Source organism: Megalopta genalis, chromosome 8, assembly GCF_051020955.1.
Source record: "Megalopta genalis isolate 19385.01 chromosome 8, iyMegGena1_principal, whole genome shotgun sequence".
Taxonomy (NCBI): Eukaryota; Metazoa; Arthropoda; class Insecta; order Hymenoptera; family Halictidae; genus Megalopta; species Megalopta genalis.
The window spans coordinates 18,925,313-18,946,190 of NC_135020.1; the positions used below are offsets into that span (position 1 = coordinate 18,925,313).

Sequence of the window (20,878 nt, forward strand, 5' to 3'; positions counted from 1 at the left end):
AACTGTTTCAAATGGAGCGCTAGGCAAACGAATGCGCAAATAGAGTGAGATCGCAAACATGGTAAAGTAAAACAAGCTATATTAGTCGTCGGTGTAACTTATTTCGCTTGAGGTTGGGCTGATGTCATGCTCTCTTACTCACTCATCACTTCCTCTCTTTGTCTAAAACTGTGAGGGCAGCACTGTTCAACTGTAAAGCGTCAACCAATCAGAGGAGAAGCAGTTTCTCTACTTGCTTCATAATTCTAAATTGGTTGTTCTCTCCTTGGTTTTCCATGGTAAGGGACTACTCTACTGCATTGTACATAAAGTACGCGAAGTGTCAAGAGGACGTAATACAGTTTCTAAAAAGGCGCGAATACCTGTTATTATTTGTTGTCAATGTCCAGAAAACTCACTTGTACTGTATTTCTTTTTAAAAACAAAGTTCGGCAGTATTCTTAAATCTTTAAATTTACTACTCACAATGCCAGTTGATCAAATACAATATTCTGAGAAATATAGCGACGATAAATATGAATATAGGTTTGTATTCAAATAGTGTTAATTGATATGAAAATATTCAATAAATCTTTAATGCACTTAGTGATATTTACAATTCATAAGATTATAAAGCCTTTATTAACCATTTTTCTTAATATTTAAGCAAATTTTTCACCTTTAGCTGCCTATTATTCTTTTTGTAAACGGATTTCTATTTGTGAATACAAGAATAACATACTTCAGAATGATTATTTCTGTTTTTAGACATGTAATTCTACCAATTGAGTTAGCAAGACACGTTCCAAAAACTCATCTTATGTCAGAAACAGAATGGAGAAATTTAGGTGTTCAACAAAGTCCTGGTTGGGTTCATTATATGATGCATGTACCAGGTATGTATTTCAAAGAAGCTTTTGTTTTTTATTATATTATATTAAATATCAAAAATAATGCTCATAAAAATTAGTCTTTATATGTTCGAATAACTTGTTTTTGTCACGGATATTTATAATGGTCTAGACGTTGTGCCTGGTTTTGCACTGGTGCATAGAATAATACAGTGCTTTTTCTAAAATACTTATTTTGGTGTACTTGACATTACGGTAATAGTTCTCTTTACATAATGGTTATTAACATATTGTAAACCCACATATAAAATAAAATTCGACATTGGTTTACGAGTAAAGATCCTTGAGTAAAGGATCTTTGTGCAATATTCTATGTGGCCTAAGTAGACCTGTGGACACCTTATACCTTACAGGACCTGTGGATGTTACTATGCTCTGAATCAGTGATTTTTTTCTTGTTTTATCCCTACGAAAAGAATGATTTCTGATAAGCTTTGGTAGGGGATTGTACAACCGAACATAAAGGAATGCTGTCCACAAACTTTGATGATCCAAACAGAACTATATTGAACTTTAAATCGTATGAGACTTTGCCACAGTTATAATATAGAATTCTTCCAGATTTTGCATTTTGAATAAACTGAAATTAGAAAATAAGTACCTAGAATATTGCAATGAACTTTGCATTTTCAAAGTTTGAACTTTAAGAATATATGTATACAGTAAAGAAATCTTTTAAAAGTAATAGGAACTAATCAATCTCATGGACTTTTCAAAAAACAGATTGAATAAATAATATCTGCACTAATAAAAAATAGATAATTTCATATTAAAAATACTGTATTTTCTAATATGTAATATGTTCACTAATGACTGTGTTTAAATTCGATAAATATTCTCAGTAAATTAATCATAGCAATAATAATTAATTTTAATTATTTTATAGAACCTCATGTGCTACTATTTCGTAGACCACGGACAGATATTCTAACAACAGACAGATGTTCTTGTAACAACATTGGAAGAGAGACTCACAGAGTATATAGTACTATAAATGACATTTAGTGAAATCTATTTATACAAAACATAGCAAATGAATTAGCTAAATTATAAAATGGTATTAATGTAATAACAATCATATTTTTGTAAGTAAGTGAACTCTGCAGTGTTATAAATAAATATTATGTATAACAGATGTTATAAATAGATATTATACATATACATATTTAAAACATCAAAAATATTTTTGAAATATTGATAATTATATTGTAATATAAATATATATAGATATGATAATAATGCAGGCAATTAAGTTAATTTACCATTTAATTATTATAACTGCCATTGCTTTGTAAAAGTTGTATGTATTGCTGTGTATATAGAATCATTGTATTACACAAAATGAAATGTATGATGTACACGAATTCATAGAAAATTTGAAATTCTTGTAATTCTAAAAATCGAATCTGGATTTCAAAGTAATGTCATCTAATTTGTAATAAATATCAACAGATGAGATTCTGTAATTGATAACATGATATTCTTTTCTAACATATATATGTACATAATAAATACTTAAATAATAATAAAAACGAGAGGTTATAATTTGATCACATAAATTTTACTAATAAATTTTCTAGATATAAGTTCATTGAATAATTTCATTATCAAAATAAAATTAATCGATTAAATAATTGAGCTATTTTACTACGTCACATATCTTATAAATTTACATTTTTTATTAAATTTTTACAGAAATATGGCAATATTTAAACCTGAAAAAAATTATCAATCATTGTAACAAATACTGAATATTATTCAATGAATTTACATAAATAATTCTCAGTTCCAGAGTTATTTGTTTGGTTTGTATGGATCTCATAAAAATTTCATAAAAATAAATATTTTCTTGTACATAACTTAGAACAGAATTTTAAAAAAAGATGGGAGATAATTATTTATTTTAATCCTTGATTTAAATAACTAAATATTGAAAGATGAAGCAATTTTAATGAAAAATTAGTTTTCAATGTTTTACTTTATAGAATAAATTTCTTCACAGAAATACTATAACTATAGTAACTATAATATAAATATTGTATTATATAATTTATTTTAAATTCCATTATTTAATTCCTGCAGTCACTAATGCATTATCTTATAAAATACAAAGATAGGACATGAAAGGATAATAAATAACGGCAGTCGTTAATGTAATATTATGTTAATTCTATGCTTTAAATAATCCACTAATTAATCTGAAACCACATTAAAGAGGAGCTTTTTCAGTAAGTTTAAACCAATGACCACATTCACAGCGCCTAGGTTTGCCATCATGTAACCACATCCAATTTACATGTGCAGCATCTGGTTCACAAATACATCCAACAATTCGGCTTTTGAATGCACTTGGTACTAAATTTGGGCAAGCCTTTGAACTATCTGGCGATATTTGAATAGCCTTCATATGATATGGGTCCTAAAATTAAAAAATTATCAAACTGTACATTCTTATATACTAAAGGTAAGAATTTATTAACCTTTTGATCTCTAATTTTAAACTATCTGCATGCATCATATATAATCATATTTGTGTAATAACCATTATGGCTGGATGAATTGCATTGTTGACAATGAGGAAACATTAAAATAATTTTTAACATTTGAAATTCAGTTAAATAGGTTTATAATGAACAAACAAACAAAATCTATCGAGTCATGTAACATAAAATCTTGGATTATTTAAAGAGAAAGAAGAATTGATTTTTAAAACACAAAATATACATTTTATTATCATATTACATGATCTAATAATATATTGATAAAAATGTATTGAGTTAATTGTATTTTTCATATATATATATTAATAGATCTATGAGAGTATATATGCAATATGCTGTCAATGGGTCAACCTAAAATATTAATCAAAAAATAACTCACAGAAACTATTAAGTTTAATATCATATTCATAAATTGTGTTGTAAAATTTATTACAAATTTCATATTTTAAAGTAATATTGTTTTAAATATGATACTATATTACAATAAATGAATACAATTATGCAATATTTATGTGATATTAATTTACTTAAGATCAATATTTTCAATAGTGTGATAAAGATAAAATTTATACCAAAAGTGATACATGTTCTATTATCTTGAAACTTACAAAATTGCCAGCCGCTGCAGCAAGTAATTCCCGCTTTTCCAAACCAGTAGCATGATCGAGAGGATCAGCCAACTCATCATCTGTGACAAGAAATAATCACGAGAAATAATCATAAAGAAATAATAAATTGTGTTATCAGATTACGTAATATGAAAACGAATTAAGCTTAAATGAAAAATATTCTTGACACTTATTCAGAGAGAATCTATGGCTTACCTTTTTTAGCATTCGAACATGTTGAATTACGGAAAAATGTGCGTCGACATGTCTGGAAAACAGCACGACTGCGTAACCATGCCATTTTCGAGATTACACCTTTATATTGTCGAACGAAAACGGTCTTACGCGGCACAAACTATCCTCACCAAAGTAGCTAAAGAGAGTAAAGTTAACTTTTAGAATGTTATTCGATCGATTGATAACTGGACGAATTTTCACGAAAGCTCTGAATAACGCCGTTTGGCACAAAATGGACCAATGAGGAATTGATCACGTGATAACGAAAGGCAACACATCATGTATCACAAACCCAGGGTTTGCTCTGATTGGCTGACGATTCAATGTTAGGACAGTATTCACTGCTGCTTGGATGTCCAATAAAATGGTGGAGATGCTTGCAAAAGCTAAGGGAAATAGAAAAATTGTGCAAAACCTGAGGTATTACTGTGTATAACTCCAAACTCGTGCACCACTCTGGGCTAATAGTGGTAATACAATATTGAAATTTTACAAGTCAATACAGTAATTCCTACATTGCTACATTCATGAACGTAGCGAAGGCAAGAAAGTGCTTCGCTATGATTGGCTGGCGATTAGATAGGGTTTCCTTTCCCCTGGTACTTCCGGTGTAATATCGCCCGAACCTAGATTGCTGCCATCTTAATAATCCGCATAATCGTGATAGCGCGCTTTATTCGAATAATAAATAGTATGAGTAAGTACTATAGTAAGAACGATAAAGATTTAGTGCTCTGTAATAGAGTATCTATGAGTATCTATTACATTGTATGTGTTAATCGTTAGAGTGACTTGTCCGATTGATACTGCGAGGGCTCCTGACTCCCGTTGGAATAATTTCAGATCGACGATAAATATAGAAAATAAATCTTGAAAACAGTTTTTAATTTAATTATCAAAATTTTATTATTACATTGTAAAAATTAAAAAACGCTGTAAAAATTAATGGTGCTGAAGCCATGAAATCCAAGCAGTTATATGTCATTGAATGATTTTTTTGGATGAAGGTCTTACATTTGCGTACTGTATTGAACCTTCCTCTTTCGAATGGTATCATTAAACAGTATCGTAGTAGAAATCGTCGTGAACAATTTTTGTGCCAGAGTGGCAGGCGAGCGCGCCGTACCTAAAAGAAACAACTTCTGCATGTCGATCTAATCTAACCTAGAAAAGGGAACTGGTATTGTGGTTGTCTTTAAATTTCATGAAATGTTAAAGAGGGCAAATAAAACTAATTGTTCAATGAAACATTGTTCAATGAAATAGGGGACAATCATTGAGTCGGTATAACCTATAACTGTCATCAACATTATTTTGGAAGCAATTAAAATTAAAATAGGAACGATAAGGAATAATTAAAAAACAATTGTTTACGATATTGTACAATGATTCTCCCCTTTAGGGAGATTTTTTGGCACTTTCTCGAAAAGTAGAAGTAAGCAATTAAAAGTAATTATGAAATAATAATCATCAAAAAAGAGCAATTCTTTGGTAGGTCATACAGCACGTTTTATGTATTATTTCATAAATTTCGCGTTATTAAAAGTCTTCAGTTTCTCGTGAAAGTCCCTAGACGCCCCTAAGAAGTTTTTTGAAATTTCTGAAAAGCTACGAAAGCGCAATTAAAAGCAATTACAGATCAACAATGGGCAATTAAAGAGCAATTGTTTAAGTTACTGCACATTGAGTTGAAGTAATTTTTTGAGTATTTATACCAATTGATATTTGACAACCATGAACGGCACCTGCTCCTAGTTCCTTACATATTTATTTATTGAAAATTAAATTGTTTATTAATAAAATCGTCGCCCGTGGAATTATGAGCAATTGGTTAGATTCTTTGGTAGGTCATACAGCACATTTTATACATTAGTTCAGAATTTTTGTATTTTTAAAAATCTCCAGCCTCTCATAAAAGTCACTAGGCGTCTCAAAAAGTTTTTTGGATATTTCTTGAAAAGAATAAGCGAGTAATTATGGGCAATTAAAGAGCATTTTTTGTGAGCTATGCCACATTAATATTGGTTAAAATGGTGAGCCAGCATCCTGACTGTTGGTGGAATTTCTACTCAAGGCCAGTGTGTCCATAGATGTCTAGTGTATTCAATGGTGAATTCAGGTGAGTTCAGAACTGCTTCAAGTGACAGAGAAGAGACCTCATAAATGGGATTGGACGATTCTAATGGAAATCCATTGACATCATCCAATCCTATTTGTGATGGGTAATTCTCGCATTCCTACTTTCCTGGATAAAACTAGTCCTGGACTAGGAACAGGGTGGACTAGAGACTATTGTATAAACTTTGTGCAGTTGTTGAACGGATACTACAATTCGTTTGTTACTTTTACTTGCTTTTTAAATCAGTTTTTTTAAATGAATCTAGGTATTTGTTAAACCTCCTTTCTATTTTTATGATGATTGACTTTGCATTTTTATATTTTGTCTGTCATAAGTAAATACAGATTGTTACCGGTTACCTGTTAAGTTCTTCATTTTCTTTAATTAAAGGCACGAACATATTAGCAATATTTATAAAAAATAATAATCATACATGTAAAAAAACTATTCTCTTAGTTGCTCGAGTAATTTGACCAATCAAATCGCATATACATAATTAATTCATAGTGAAAACAGTTTATTTATTAAACTTTGATAGAACGACAATTTAAGAAATCTTTAAATATTTTTAAATCATTTAATGGAAATAGAAATTTAAAAATCGGAGAATTTATCAATTTTTATTGAATTTGTAAATTATTTAAGGAATGATAGGATAGCTATACTTTAATTGTACATAAAAAAAAGACATCGTCAAATGAAAATAGTAATTGAGAACTTTCAGTATCATTTCTTATCATCCCCGTTTAGGTATGTCAACGGAATCTCTGATGTCAATTACGTCAAGTGCAGGTCAACGCAAAGTGAAATCGTTCGTTATGTTCGTTATGTACAAGTCCTGGCACTGTAGTCATGAGTACATCCCCTGTCAGTAATCTGTGTACGATATAAACGTGATAAGAAATTTGAATGTAATTCTAAACTGATCATTTAAATCAAATTTTATACATTTCAAAAATTTGTCATTATTTGATGTAACGACTGTGCGGTTTATGATATTTTATTCTATGTACATCGATATTCGATTATAGTCGAACTGTAATTACATAAATTGGTGTCTCCATTTTTCGATCCGAGGGATATTGTATTTTGTCTATATAAATACTATTAAATTACTACTATTATGGTATATTGGCTGCCAAAAAAGCGTTTCAAAAAAAGGTACTGTCACTTCGTCAAATTATATGTATTCTAATCCTGGTATTATACATATCATTTATTCACTTGCGATTACTAATCTTTTAAGCCTTTAACTTAACGAGCAATTTGCAATAATAAAATTAATCCTCTAACATAAATATTAAGTGTAATTATTCCCACTAATTTAAAAATTATGAAATCAAAAAAATAACAAAGCGGTTTGTTTAAAAGATAGCTACAAGTATTGCATAATTTACATATAAATATAATTTACTTGTAAATATAAAGTTTACAAATGCTATATTAAAATAAAAATGTATTCAATATAAGTGATTCCATTTGTTGCTGAAAAATGATTCAAAGTTTGCATAAAGCAGTGTGTTGTTAAATATAAATCTAAGAATTTTGAAAAACAAAAAGATATGATGGAAGCAAATTTTACATATAGATAATTACATATTCATATCATATAATTATTATTGAAAAAATTATAAGTACTGTTGAAATTTGAGAGTAATACTGAGACACAAATATTTACATGTTTATCAACTTATGTAACCAGATGATTTCATAATGATATGGGAAGTTTATTCGCTATTAGGAAATAATGTGTTATGAAGTCTAGTTTCTACATGGGAATATAATTACACTTTGTTATGATAGCAAATAATATTACTTTTTTATTTATTTATATTTATTTTCTATGTACCGTTATTCTATAGTAATTCCTTCAAACAACTTTTGCATAAGTAAGTTACCTTAAAAGGAGGAATTAAAAAGGTGCCTTAGATTTGGTAGCTACTAACAAAAATGCAGGCTACTGATCTACTATTAGCAGCAGTGACACCATTCATCATTCTTGATATTGGGTATATGGGAATGTAAGTTGCTCTGTTATAATCATGATTCAGTCACTTCTTTGTTTTTTGAAATTTAAATCGATTTTTTCACTTTTCATTCTATGCTTCATGCTTATGTTTATCATATTTCATCGATACCATTGATCATTTTAATTCAACTTTAATTGATGGTGTCGTAATTAGAAACTACATTATGTAATTGTATTGCCTTCAATGACGCAATTATAGGGTAGCTAAGTGCATAGATATTCCTTCTTTGTAAAAGAATCTATCTAATAAACATATTTCATCACTTTAATGACTCATCACAAGCGCAGAAGATTACTTAACATTAACAGACACTCTTACATTGTATTATACAATATTGTATGTGAACTACAAAAACAATATTTGTAAGTTCAGCAAAAAATATATTAATTAAGATCATTGAATAAGTCAGCTAATGATTTAAGAAATTTATTTCTTATGAATATAAATCAGTAAATGAGATTTTATTGTTAAATATCCTTTTATTTCTGTGTTTATTGTTTTTTTTTATTGTGCGTTCTATTTCTTTGATAGCTTTGTAATATTAACTATATTTCTTTCTATTACATCTTTTCTATTATAGCACTTAACATAAGTTATAATATAATTGAAACACATTTGGGAGCACATGGTAAAATGATAAACATGATAAAGACAAATTTTTGAAATACTTTTTCAAACATACAAAACATAACGTGAAAACAACTTGATTTATAAACGTTCAGTTTGTCTGTTTTCGATTTGAATGTGAATTGATTATCAATTTAATTATTAATACTTATGTACATCAAACTGCTATGAAATTGAAAAGGTATAATTTCAGAAATGTATTATATCCACATTGCTATTTTATTTAATAATTTGTTCCAAATATTAAGTAAAACATTTGTTCATTGTGGTGTTTTTGTATTGTTATTTTTATTTGTAACTTACTTGCATGTTCTCTAAAAATAAAAATAAAAGATTTGTGCTATAGAATAATAACGTACACAAAATATTGTTCTGTATATACATATGTTAAATTTTTTAATTTCTTCGTTATTATATTAACAGGATACTATTATGAATGACCAATTTTTATTGTAGATATTTATTTTGGGTGATAAAAGCATCAATAATTACATATCTCATTATATTTGGGCTTCTGCCTATTATATTTCACTATTCTTACACCATACAGAAGAAAATACTCTTTTTAAATTTTGGTAAGTATTTCAGTTTGGACATTCATTATTAAATAAAAATATCTTTTTATGTAATTGTTTTTCTTCATATATGACTAACTTGCTTTTATACATTACCCTTTCATTTTTAGTACAATGGCCAGTGGACTTTACCAATCCAGAATCAGTTGGAATGAAAGGTACAAGAAACTTTTACTTGAATACTGATCAGCAAGTAAAGATAGGAGTTTGGTAAGTAAAAATATATAAGTTAAATTTTATATATATTCTACATAAATAAACATATTTCTAGGCAAATACTACCTCAATCATTAGTAAATGATTCCACTATTATAACTGATGCAGATTATGACAGTGCATTGAATAATGCCAAACAACCTGTTTTTCTTTATATGCATGGTAATAGTGGCAATAGAGCAAGTAATCATCGTTTAGAATTGTATAAACTCTTTCAATCATTAGATTATCATGTAATTTGTTTTGATTATAGAGGTAAGTGTAAAATGCTGTGATTATTAAAGGGTTTTTCCAATATATACTAGAATACTTTTTTAAAATCGTAAACAGTAATTTGAACATGTAGATATAATTTTATTGTTTCTTCATAAAATTAGGGTATGGAGATAGCGAGGCAGCTGAACTTTCTGAAGTAGGTGTAGTAGCAGATAGTAAATTTGTACTAGAGTGGTTGTTAAAAAAAGTAAATGGTTCATCTTCTGTATTTGTATGGGCCCATTCTTTGGGCACTGGGTAAATATTTTAGATGTTTTAAAAAATATTATAAAAGAAAGAATATATAAATTTTGTAAATCGTTTTACTTTTTACAGTGTTTCTACCCATGTGTTAGAATTATTAGCACAAGAAAATGTTCAACCAGCAGGTTTGGTCTTGGAATCACCATTTAATAATATTGCAGAAGAATTAAGTGCACATCCATTAGCACAGGTACATTACATCGTAACAAACGAGTTTATACAAGGTGGTCTACATAAAAGATCTTTAGATGTCTACCTTTAGGTAAACCACCCTGTATACAGAGAATCTTCAGTTGAATAAGATACTCTGTATAATAATAATATTAAAACATATGTATATATATATATTATATTTCCCTTTTTAAGATCTTTAAACATTTACCATGGTTTCATTGGGTCATCGTGGAACCATTTTATCACAACAATCTGCGTTTTGAATCAGACAAACATATAAAAAATGTTCAATGTGCAATTATGATACTACACGCAGAAGACGACAACGTTGTACCATTTTCCTTGGGAGAAAAAGTATAAAAATATTTTACATTAAACTTTCGTGACGAATTACTAGTGATAAATGTATTTGCATTTTCAGTTGTATAAAGCAGGTATAAGTTATCATGGCAACAATATCAATCAAATTCAGTTTACACGAATAGATTCATCGCTTCGTCTTGGACATAAATACATATGTCGATATAAAAAATTACCTGAAATAATTAAGTAAGTTTTAATTATAATTTTACTGCAATATTAATTACATGTTTTACCAATATATGATTCTTTTTAGATCATTTGTAGCAAAGGGGCATACCAATCAGACTGATTAAATAATGTGATGACAAGAATAACTATCACAATACATGTATTTTTACAATACATAGATATTAGTAAACTTTTATAAGTACATAATATAATTTGAACTTGAAATGAAATTAACGAATTTTAAATGTTTCTGTTATTAACATTAATTGTCATTCTCAATATATTAAATGTTGCACTTTCGTTAAATGCATCAATTTTAAAAATTAACTCAGTGTCCAAGTGCACATAAAATATGTTAAACCTGTAATACATTAAATTTAATGATAATGGGAAATTTTATTTAAGGACAATTTTATTTAACATTGTGTGATAATAGAGCCTATGCTGTGATAGCTACTTTAAGGCCATCAACAGTATTCATTACATTATACTCGTCAATAAATGTGACACTTTTACAAATTCGTAAATGTCAGCAATTTTAAGTTTTATTTTATGAAATGAATAAGTATTCTCCACAGCAATTGTATGCATAATTCAATTATTTGTACTATATTTTAAAATACTTATATGTCAGTATATTTCATGTTCTTTGTATAAATAAAACAATAAGAAATAATGGTAATATTATTGTGTCACATTATTTATTGAGTTTTCATGAATTTGTAGTGTATATATTTATAATAAATCTCCTTCTGACCGCTCTTTCGCTCGTCGCGCTAATGCTGGTAGATGTTATGGACCTGAAGAACGGTGATTTATGGGGGCTGGGGATTTGGGGATTTTTTTGGGTCGGATTATGTTAGAATTATGTGCTGCAGGAGACATCTCATAAATGGGATTGGATGATGACACTCTGCAACACATTTCAGAGTAGCCTCCGAAAATGCTCTATCTCTGTCATGTGCAGTTAATTCCGAGCCCTGGTGTAAGACTTAAACGACATACAATATTTAACAACAAATTGTACCTGGATTTCACGTTCTTGCACGTTTTCCTGCCTCCCTCAGCAAGCACTTGTATCCCCATCACTCTACTGCGAATCCTATCCGCAGTAAATCATCAATCAATCAGAGCAAAGCAGTTCTGTCGTTGTCCTTAGCAAATGCAACCCAAGAAATGTGCAGGAATTAAGTATTACTTATACATATACCAGGTATGCATGTATTATCGTAACTGCATAAAATTCCGCTACCTACTAATATTTAATCAAATATTATTAATTAAACATTATACTTTTAGGACTTTTATACCTTGCTTTAGACTGTAATTTTTAGTTAATAAAATTCATTAAATTATCTCATTATATTATTCAATAATGATAAATAATTTTTGCATATTCACAAAAAACTCATTTTATAAATAAATTATATTTTATCTTTGTATTACAAGTTATAAATGTTTCATTTCTAATGTATAATTTAGAGAAAAGTACGGGATGCGTTAGTAAAAATTTTAAAATACCCGCCACCATTCATGTAGTAGTAACACGTCTCACTAGAGAATGCTCGAGATGTACATACATATTAACAAAATATGTAGTGTATCAGTGTAGTATATACGTATAGTATTCACAGAATACAGTAAAGTATCCAGGTTGTACTGCAGATCTGCATTGCGAATATGTACTTACATATAACGATAAAGTTGTGGAAAATAAGGTCATCGTGTACACAATAGTAACCTGAAAATAATTATAAATATTTTCTGAAATTGGCATATTGGTGGTGTGTCAATCATTTTTTGTATTCTGTTGGGCAATACCATTTTTTGCCCAATTTCGATCAGCAGTTTCAATAAAACTTTCTGTGAACGTGTAAAGTGCCCCTTGTTGGGCACAAGGAAAAATCGTGAAAATTGCGTATATTTCACGAGAAGATATGCCAGACAGCGGTGCCGTTTATCAACCCACAACGGTGGGTTACACGTATGACAGCGGTGGTGATGGTGCTGGAGGAGGAGGCGGGATAAGAAGTAGTTTCTGGAGGATTATATCCCGGCACAAACTCAGTTCCAGAAAATGGTTGGAATGGGTATTGCTTTCAGTTGCTTTATCATTTACCGCTGCTGGTTTAACTACTATGCTGATCTGTTTAGTATCAGATGACACACCACAGGAAAATAAAATAGAGGTAACTTTAAAATTGTTAATAACCTTCTGATGTAGATATTCTGTCTCTTGTGTACATCAACATCTAATTTCATTATTCTCTGATAACTTCATGTTTTACATTTTAAGTACAATACGTGTTCAAAAACTTTCCAGATTAATGCAATAAGAACTGTATAGATATTCATTAAAAAACTAAAAAATCTATAGAAAACTTGCTAATTATTACATTCATACGTACTAGGTATGTTATGTCATGTTGAATCACTCTTACATTTTTGTAACAGGTTCCCTTTACTGGAAATTTAATTCTTAGAAATTAATACCATTAATTTCATTATCCTTGTTTATAAAACTTCGTTTGGAATTACCCAAACTAATGAGGGTTTGCCATATTGACATAAATGGGAAACAAATTTTACATATAAGTTTCTTCATTGCGAGTGGTAGTGTGAATACTATACACATTAATTTCTATCTTATTCTTATTGTTAGATTTTAATCTTTTACCAGTATTTGCCTTAGTATAAGTTTTTGAAGGATTTGTCTACTGCTTTATTGTTATCTTTAAGTGTCTGACAATTTCTTATTGGTTGTCTATAGCCTTGAAACAGTATTATACGACTCAAGCATATTTGTATTAATTTTATGTCATTTTATAGATTTCAATGATAGTTTTCCTACTTATAAAAGAAAATTTAATTGTAACCTATTGTGCCATACTTGGAAACATAACAATGTACAAAATCAAATGATCTGTTTCTACATATTCCTAATACTAAAACAGAACTGACAAGAGAGAATCTTATATAAAAGTATATATTACTTCTGAAAGAGCAATCTATGAAAATGATAATATACATTTAGCATTAAGATGTTAAGAGAGTCAAGATGTCTCGTTGATTTTAGAGATATTTGTATCATTATATTTTCATTATTTAGTATCATTTTAATCTTAAAGAATACTACTAGTATATTTTTAAAGAAATTAATCTAAGAACTCCTAGAGTAGACTGTGAACATTAAAATTCTTTAAGTGATATGAGTAGAATAAATAATCTTTAATTTTAATCATTAATTATATAGATTATATGTTTGAAATGCAAATTTTTAAATATTACAAATCACTATTTCACTTTGCTATACATTTTCAAATATGTATGGTCATTGTTTATGTTTCTGCAAATAAAGCAAACTTGAAGAAGAACTAAGGTAATAACTAGAAAATAAGAGATGCCTTTTTATTTTCTAGTTTAAATATATGAAACAACAATTATATATCTTCGTGACTTTGTACAAAGTGATGAAGATAAAGGAGTACCTTAAATTCTATATATAATCTTTTTCCCATTTTAGTGTGGCAATAATAGTGTTATAAATTATTAATTATCATAGTATGCGTTATTTTTTAATTATTTTTTAGTTTAAGCATAAATAGCTATAAATGCATTTGCAAGATGGTAATCTAAAGAAATGTTTAAAAACATATCATACAGAAATATCACTCTCCTGACTTAATGAAACATTCTTCAAACCAGCTTCACCTTATTTAGTTGCTTTCATCTATAGTTTCTGTACTATTGTATTGCTTGATAATCATATGTAGGGTGATACACTTAAAAGTAACCACTTAAATATCTTCTTCAGCTGCAATTATATGACATATTTTGTATATACTGATCATGTATTCTATATTTAATTTTACTTTTGAGAGTCAAAGGTTACTTCAAGGTCAATATTTTGATTAATCACTGTGTAGGCAAAAATATAGAGATGTCCTTGTAGCACGTTTATCCATTCGTACTATTCAAATTGCATATAAAATTTTTTTCATATCATTATACCTGAAAGGGATTTAAGATGGCTACATTTAAGTGTACCACTACATTATTATGACATAAAAATGTAAATTAAGGAATGGTTGTAGATAAAAGTGGATGACCATCCAACAACATCTAAAACAAACATAGAAGAACATATTGAAGATACTTCAGAAAGTTCTATAGCATTAGGTGCTGGTATAATGCTGGTAGGGATGTTGCTTGGCTTTGGCTGGGGTTGGCTTCATTATATCCATCGTGGGAAGTCTCCAAGAAGCGGAATGGTTGGAAGCAGTGGTCAGGTAGGCATAACATCTTTCAAGTACATTTTATGTTTTGAGTTTGGTTTTATTTACCGGAAGCGATGCATGCTCTGGTTCGTACGTTCGTTTCTTTATCTTATATACGCGTTGCTATGAGGAAAGATGTTGGGCGGTTTGAATCCATCGACTGACTTGCTGGTGGGTTCCACTTCGCAGTACGGGCCAGTACTTACGGAGTTGCCGAGCCAACTAAAGCTGAAACAGTCAAATTCACACGACACTCCAGCAATACCACTTTCTGACCAGGAAGAAGAGACACGCACTCTAATGCAGGACTCTACAATTCCTCCAACTGTTTCTATTGGCCCTAATACTATCGCTAATCAGATTCCAGGTTGAGTACAAAGGTTAACTGCATCAATGTGTAGTAAGAACACATGATGTGGACACTGTTTGCGCATTTTTAATTTTATGTGAATCGATCTGAATCACAGTCTTTACCATTTTGCCATTTACTTGACTTTCCCATGAACAAAACATTTATTTCTTTTCAACTGTCTTTGGTAGTTATTTTATTGTTAGCTCTACAAATTCATATGACCTTCTTCGTTTGCTTGTTCGATTAAAGAAGTGTAAAAAGTTGCGTTTCTATAGAGTGTCAGCACAAGTACTAATGTAAGGTTTCTATCTTCATACTTCTGTTACTTAAAATTTTATCTTTTTCTGTTTACCTGTGCATTCCTCCACTCCGTCCATTATCATTGGTGATATGTTAGGTAAGCATTGGATCCAGATGCTAAAAACGTTCAAACAAAATGATTTCAGATATATTTTCTAGACAATTATTTTCGTTATTGTTTAAATACATAGCATGTTTAGTAATAATCGCAATACCAATACGTTTGGTATGGTAGTAAGTTATAGTAGTACGGTATCGGTCTTTGAGAAAGACCGTTGAAGAATGCATGTATAAATAAATAATATTTTATTCTGTCCAAATTGAATGTAATGGCAGCATTAAGTGTGACTGACAATATATATAACAAAATATTTGCTCATCTGTATGTATATGATGAAAAATGAGCGATATTTACAAAGTAAACGGATATGTATATATTAGAGTAACTTACATAAATTATGGCATAAAGCAATCCTATCTTTTCAAATTAAGTCAAAAAGAATGCAATACAGGGCAGTGATGGGAAAGCACTGCACAATTTTTGTTATATTACTTTACTGGTTTTATACTTGTGTTATTTGTAATTAATAAAATTAATTACATACAGTGTAATTAGCATGTATGTATATTATAATAACAAGTACGTTTTTTATAATACAGCTATTTTATCCTTTAATGGAATTTTGGAGTTAGTTTTACTGATTTTTCATATAAATCTTGAGACTGGGTCGCATTGTGTACATACATAAGATAATCTACACATAAGGTGTTCTGATTATCAGCAACAAATTTGGAAAGATTATCGAAGTATTTCTAAGTAAACATTTTTTATTTATATGTGATATAATTTTATTTCGTATTAAAATACATTTACGACGAAAGACCAATTTTTCTCATATGGTATAAAATATAATTATTCATAAGTATCGATATAATTTATCTTTAATAATTTATAAGTTTATTGTATCCGATTTAACGAAACTTCTACAATTTGGAATCGGAGTGTTTTAATTGTTCATAAGAACTTCTGAATGAGTACATTTTGGAGATAATTAAATAATCACCAGGAAACTTTGTCTGGATTCAATGCTGTCATAGAATGAATATGTATATGTTATTACTTTTTCAACAATTTATGTAAAATCCAAGCTGTAGTAGTTACATGATTTATGCAATTATTTGTGTAAGCATTCTCCTTATATAAGAAAAATAAATAATTGAAAGAACATATATTTTGGATGTCATGTTCTCCTTTTATTGATTTGTTTAGTTAATATTTTAGATACATGTATATTAATTGAGTAAAAAATGTCGTTTACGTAAGAATTAGTCATTACATATTAGTCATACAAAATTTGAAGATATAACACACGGACTTAGGAATAGAGGGACGGAGACGGAGCATGAAGTCCTCATTTTGGTGAGAAGTATCTGCACAGATATGCGGGGGAAATCGATGTGCCATATCACGTTCACAATTCTGCTTCGTTCATTTTACTTTACGAATGAATCCTACTAACCGTATCTTACAGAAGTCGTAATAAAAAAAATTCAACATAAGTCTAGATAATAATAATAATTAATAATAATAATAAATATAAATAATAATTATTGTATTATTTTGATGATCAATGTTTTCCAAATTTGAATAGATAAAACAAAATAATTCATTATTGTTATTATTTTACCGATATTATCAATCTATATTTTCAAATAATGGTATTGAAAGTAATAGCCTTAAATAAATAAGAATTATTTTAATTGTATGTAAAGTTTGACTAGATCTGATTCAATATGTATATTTGTCATGAATGTTGCCCATTCAGATGCATATACATGTATGTAAGCATGCATTTGCCGTACATGTCACACATTATAGCTAAATCCGGAATCTATAAGCAAGCTTGTAAAAAAAATGGCGCCCCTCTCCCCAGCGAACGTGACCCCGCCCCATAGTTTGTGCACCACTATTTTTAAGTTTGTGACATAACATAACTCTCACTCGGGTTTGAGTGCGTTGATTTTAATTCTGAATTTAGTTGTGCGCATGCGCGCTTTTCTATGAATTCAAATTTGTAGCCTTTGAAGTAGTGTACAACAGTAGAAGGTTATGTTCTCTTGCACGTATATAATTGATTGTAAATATCTAGTGATTTAAACAGCAATTTTATTTGTATGTCATTGTATTACATTCTTTTGAAAATGAGTAAAAAATTGAAACTTAATAATCTTGTATCAACAAGATCTCTACGTTCTGGAAATAAAACCGCTAATACAGATGCCCTGGGTGCAACTTCAACATATTTTGACAATGAAGAAAACATATTGCTACATAAAACTGAGAAGAAAAAGCGTACACCGATAGAAATAAAATATGAAGAAGTAAAGGATGAAGATGAAATAAAATGTCTGAATGTGAAAATTGAAGATTTTAAAAATAAAATTGTGAAAGAAGTTATGACAGATGAAAATTTGTGGATGCCAAAAAATTGGAAAACGATATTAGAAAACATTAAAGAAATGCGAAAACATAGAACAGCACCTGTGGATGAAATGGGTTGTCACAAATGCGCAGATCCTAAAGCATCTGCGAAACTTTCTAGGTATCAATCATTAATCGCATTGATGCTTAGTAGTCAAACCAAAGATCAAGTTACTCATGCAGCTATGCAAAGATTAAATACATATGGATGTACTCCAGAAGTAATAACAAATACTCCTGATGAAATTCTTGGGAAACTTATATATCCTGTTGGATTCTGGAAGGTATAATTTGTTTCAACTTAATGAATCTAATATACATACAACAAATAAAAAATGGTTATAAAGATCATTTTTGAACAGTAAATTACTACTGTTTCTAACTGATCATATATTTGTCTTACTTCTTTATAGAAATTCTTATCCAAAAACTTGTTGTAGAAATGTTTTTTTAATCAAACGTGTAAAATATTTTTTTAAGAAATAATGGTGTTTTCAGAGAAAAGTGGAATATATTAAAAGGACATCCATAATCTTAATAGACAAGTATGGAGGTGATATTCCTGAAACAGTGAAAGAGTTGTGCGATTTACCTGGTGTTGGGCCAAAGATGGCTCATATTTGTATGCAAATAGCATGGGGACATGTATCTGGTATTGGTGTGGACACACATGTGCATCGTATTACTAACAGATTGAAGTGGGCAGAAAAACCGACAAAAACCCCAGAAGAAACCAGGATTGCATTGGAGAAATGGCTTCCAAAAGATCTTTGGAAGGAGGTAAATCATCTACTTGTTGGATTTGGTCAAGAAATTTGTTTACCCAGATTTCCAAAATGTTCTGAATGCCTCAATAAAGATATATGTCCGTCTTCAACGAAAAGTGGAGTAAAAAAGACCTAACTTTTGGAAAATATTTATTATAAATTATGTTTATTTACAGTATATAAATTGTGAAATGAAAAAAATTCAGCGATTTAACTTTTTCTTAAATTTTCCATTACGCTTCTGAGTTTTCTGTACTCTTTTCTGTTTTTTTATACTTTCCTTTTTATTCTTGTTGCGTTCTAATTTCTGCTTTTTTTGGAATGCTTTACTCTTTTGTACACGTTTCAATGCAGCTCTCTTAATTTCTCGTTTTATATCTTTTTTATTACTAATTGGTTTATTTACTAAATTTTGTTTTGAGTTATTAGCTTCTTTCTTTTTGTTTAATGTCATTCCCACGATTTCTTCATCATCTTCCATATTTTGATTATTCTCTTCCTCTTCTTCATCTTCTGTTTCATTAGTACCTTCATTCTCGCCAATAAACACATCTTTCTCTAAAAGATCTGCAACGTTCAAATCTAAAATACTAACGGTATGCCCTTCTGTTTCGTATTCTTGTTGAGATAATAATTGTTGAATTTCTGGAATATCTCTGCTTGATACCAAATTCTGATAACGTTCCCGTGCCTAACAAAAACAGTGTATACATTATTATATTATTAAAAAAGTTTAGGTTTTCAAGTACTTACTTCCTGTTTAATTTTTTTTCGTTCTTCTTTCAACTGTTGCTGCAGCTCCTCTTGAGCTTTCTTTTGCCGTTGTACTTTCCTTTTATGGAATCCTTTCAAAAACTCTCTGTATTCAGAAGTGTTAAATGTTCACAGTGTTCATAACCTCTATTTATTGTTTCATTAGTTTAGCTTACTATATTTACCGTCTTTTCTTTTCATCAAATACAAGAGTAATTTTCTTGCGTTTTTTTGGTTGACCAGGTATTCTATTTACATTGAGTAACTTTGGTTGCATTTTTGCGTGTAATACCATAACTGAAAGTTTTTTGGTTAGGTCTGGAAACTCGGAACGAAATTTAGTGTCGTCAGGAGTCGTTAACTGTCGTAAACTATCGTCACGAGTTATAACATATATATAAAACACTGATGTTATTTTTTTATGTCTAGTGTCTAGTTATAGAATATCTTGTAGGTAATGTTCCTATTATTACCAGACCATTGTATCGAGCAGTCAGTACATGTATAACACGTAGAACAAAATGAATGAATTTGTAAAATTCACTATAAATTCTTCGTAATTGAAATAGGAAATAAACAAATGTAATACTGATGTTATTCAGCATTCATACTTATATCTGTATTTTGATAATACCAGAAAGGAAATATAATACTCTTCAGGAATCGTGAAAAATAAAATATGTGTACATACATGTATAAATTAATCAGCACAATTGCATCGAAGCGAAATGACTTGCAAAATAAAAATTGTTGGAAGTTACACATTTGTTTAGTGTAATAGAATTAAGTAAAGATTGTACTTATACGAATTTTGAAAACCCCGCTGTTCATTATTTAGTAGTAAAATATCTTAGTAGAGGGTGCCCTTGTAAAGTTAACATAATATATTGAGTGTCTCTACTTACATAGTAACAAATATT

General features: G+C 29.3%; 6 protein-coding genes across 11 annotated transcripts; 4 read left to right on the forward strand and 2 right to left on the reverse strand.

Moving 5' to 3' along the window:
- The first annotated feature begins 252 nt into the window (after positions 1–252).
- Positions 253–2,363, forward strand: LOC117217688 (cyclin-dependent kinases regulatory subunit). The gene is made up of 3 exons (XM_033465477.2): positions 253–525; positions 748–875; positions 1,777–2,363. Exons 1-3 carry the CDS (start codon positions 467–469, stop codon positions 1,893–1,895), a joined length of 306 nt encoding a protein of 101 aa, XP_033321368.2. The 5' UTR covers positions 253–466; the 3' UTR covers positions 1,896–2,363.
- A 561-nt stretch (positions 2,364–2,924) lies between these two features.
- LOC117217689 (cytochrome c oxidase subunit 5B, mitochondrial) lies at positions 2,925–4,400 on the reverse strand. Its single transcript, XM_033465478.2, has 3 exons — positions 4,216–4,400; positions 4,000–4,079; positions 2,925–3,309 (listed from the first exon to the last, which is right to left on the reverse strand). Exons 1-3 carry the CDS (start codon positions 4,298–4,300, stop codon positions 3,100–3,102), a joined length of 375 nt encoding a protein of 124 aa, XP_033321369.1. The 5' UTR covers positions 4,301–4,400; the 3' UTR covers positions 2,925–3,099.
- Positions 4,401–6,529: 2,129 nt separating this feature from the next.
- Positions 6,530–11,709, forward strand: LOC117217659 (lysophosphatidylserine lipase ABHD12). 5 transcript variants are annotated; one of them, XM_076524151.1, is made up of 11 exons: positions 6,530–6,620; positions 7,106–7,516; positions 8,218–8,376; positions 9,469–9,587; positions 9,698–9,797; positions 9,859–10,058; positions 10,181–10,316; positions 10,395–10,512; positions 10,689–10,850; positions 10,918–11,045; positions 11,113–11,709. In XM_076524151.1, exons 3-11 carry the CDS (start codon positions 8,306–8,308, stop codon positions 11,150–11,152), a joined length of 1,074 nt encoding a protein of 357 aa, XP_076380266.1. In that variant the 5' UTR covers positions 6,530–6,620; positions 7,106–7,516; positions 8,218–8,305; the 3' UTR covers positions 11,153–11,709. The 5 variants fall into 5 exon arrangements, with proteins under 5 accessions (XP_076380266.1, XP_076380268.1, XP_076380267.1 ...); XM_076524153.1 differs by lacking the exons at positions 6,530–6,620; positions 8,218–8,376 and adding an exon at positions 8,966–9,193 and having other exon boundaries at positions 6,708–7,516; XM_076524154.1 differs by lacking the exons at positions 6,530–6,620; positions 7,106–7,516 and adding an exon at positions 8,966–9,193 and having other exon boundaries at positions 8,231–8,376.
- A 921-nt stretch (positions 11,710–12,630) lies between these two features.
- LOC117217694 (uncharacterized) lies at positions 12,631–17,186 on the forward strand. 2 transcript variants are annotated; one of them, XM_033465486.2, is made up of 3 exons: positions 12,631–13,216; positions 15,122–15,316; positions 15,440–17,186. In XM_033465486.2, exons 1-3 carry the CDS (start codon positions 12,965–12,967, stop codon positions 15,674–15,676), a joined length of 684 nt encoding a protein of 227 aa, XP_033321377.2. In that variant the 5' UTR covers positions 12,631–12,964; the 3' UTR covers positions 15,677–17,186. The 2 variants fall into 2 exon arrangements, with proteins under 2 accessions (XP_033321377.2, XP_033321378.2); XM_033465487.2 differs by having other exon boundaries at positions 15,494–17,186.
- Positions 17,187–17,327: 141 nt separating this feature from the next.
- Nthl1 (Nth-like DNA glycosylase 1) lies at positions 17,328–20,555 on the forward strand. The gene is made up of 2 exons (XM_033465482.2): positions 17,328–18,722; positions 18,937–20,555. Exons 1-2 carry the CDS (start codon positions 18,132–18,134, stop codon positions 19,339–19,341), a joined length of 996 nt encoding a protein of 331 aa, XP_033321373.1. The 5' UTR covers positions 17,328–18,131; the 3' UTR covers positions 19,342–20,555.
- Positions 19,339–20,449, reverse strand: vito (nucleolar protein viriato). Its single transcript, XM_033465485.2, has 3 exons — positions 20,144–20,449; positions 19,959–20,064; positions 19,339–19,896 (listed from the first exon to the last, which is right to left on the reverse strand). The coding sequence occupies exons 1-3, from the start codon at positions 20,251–20,253 to the stop codon at positions 19,408–19,410; spliced, it is 705 nt and encodes a 234-aa protein (XP_033321376.2). The 5' UTR covers positions 20,254–20,449; the 3' UTR covers positions 19,339–19,407.
- Positions 20,556–20,878: the final 323 nt, after the last annotated feature.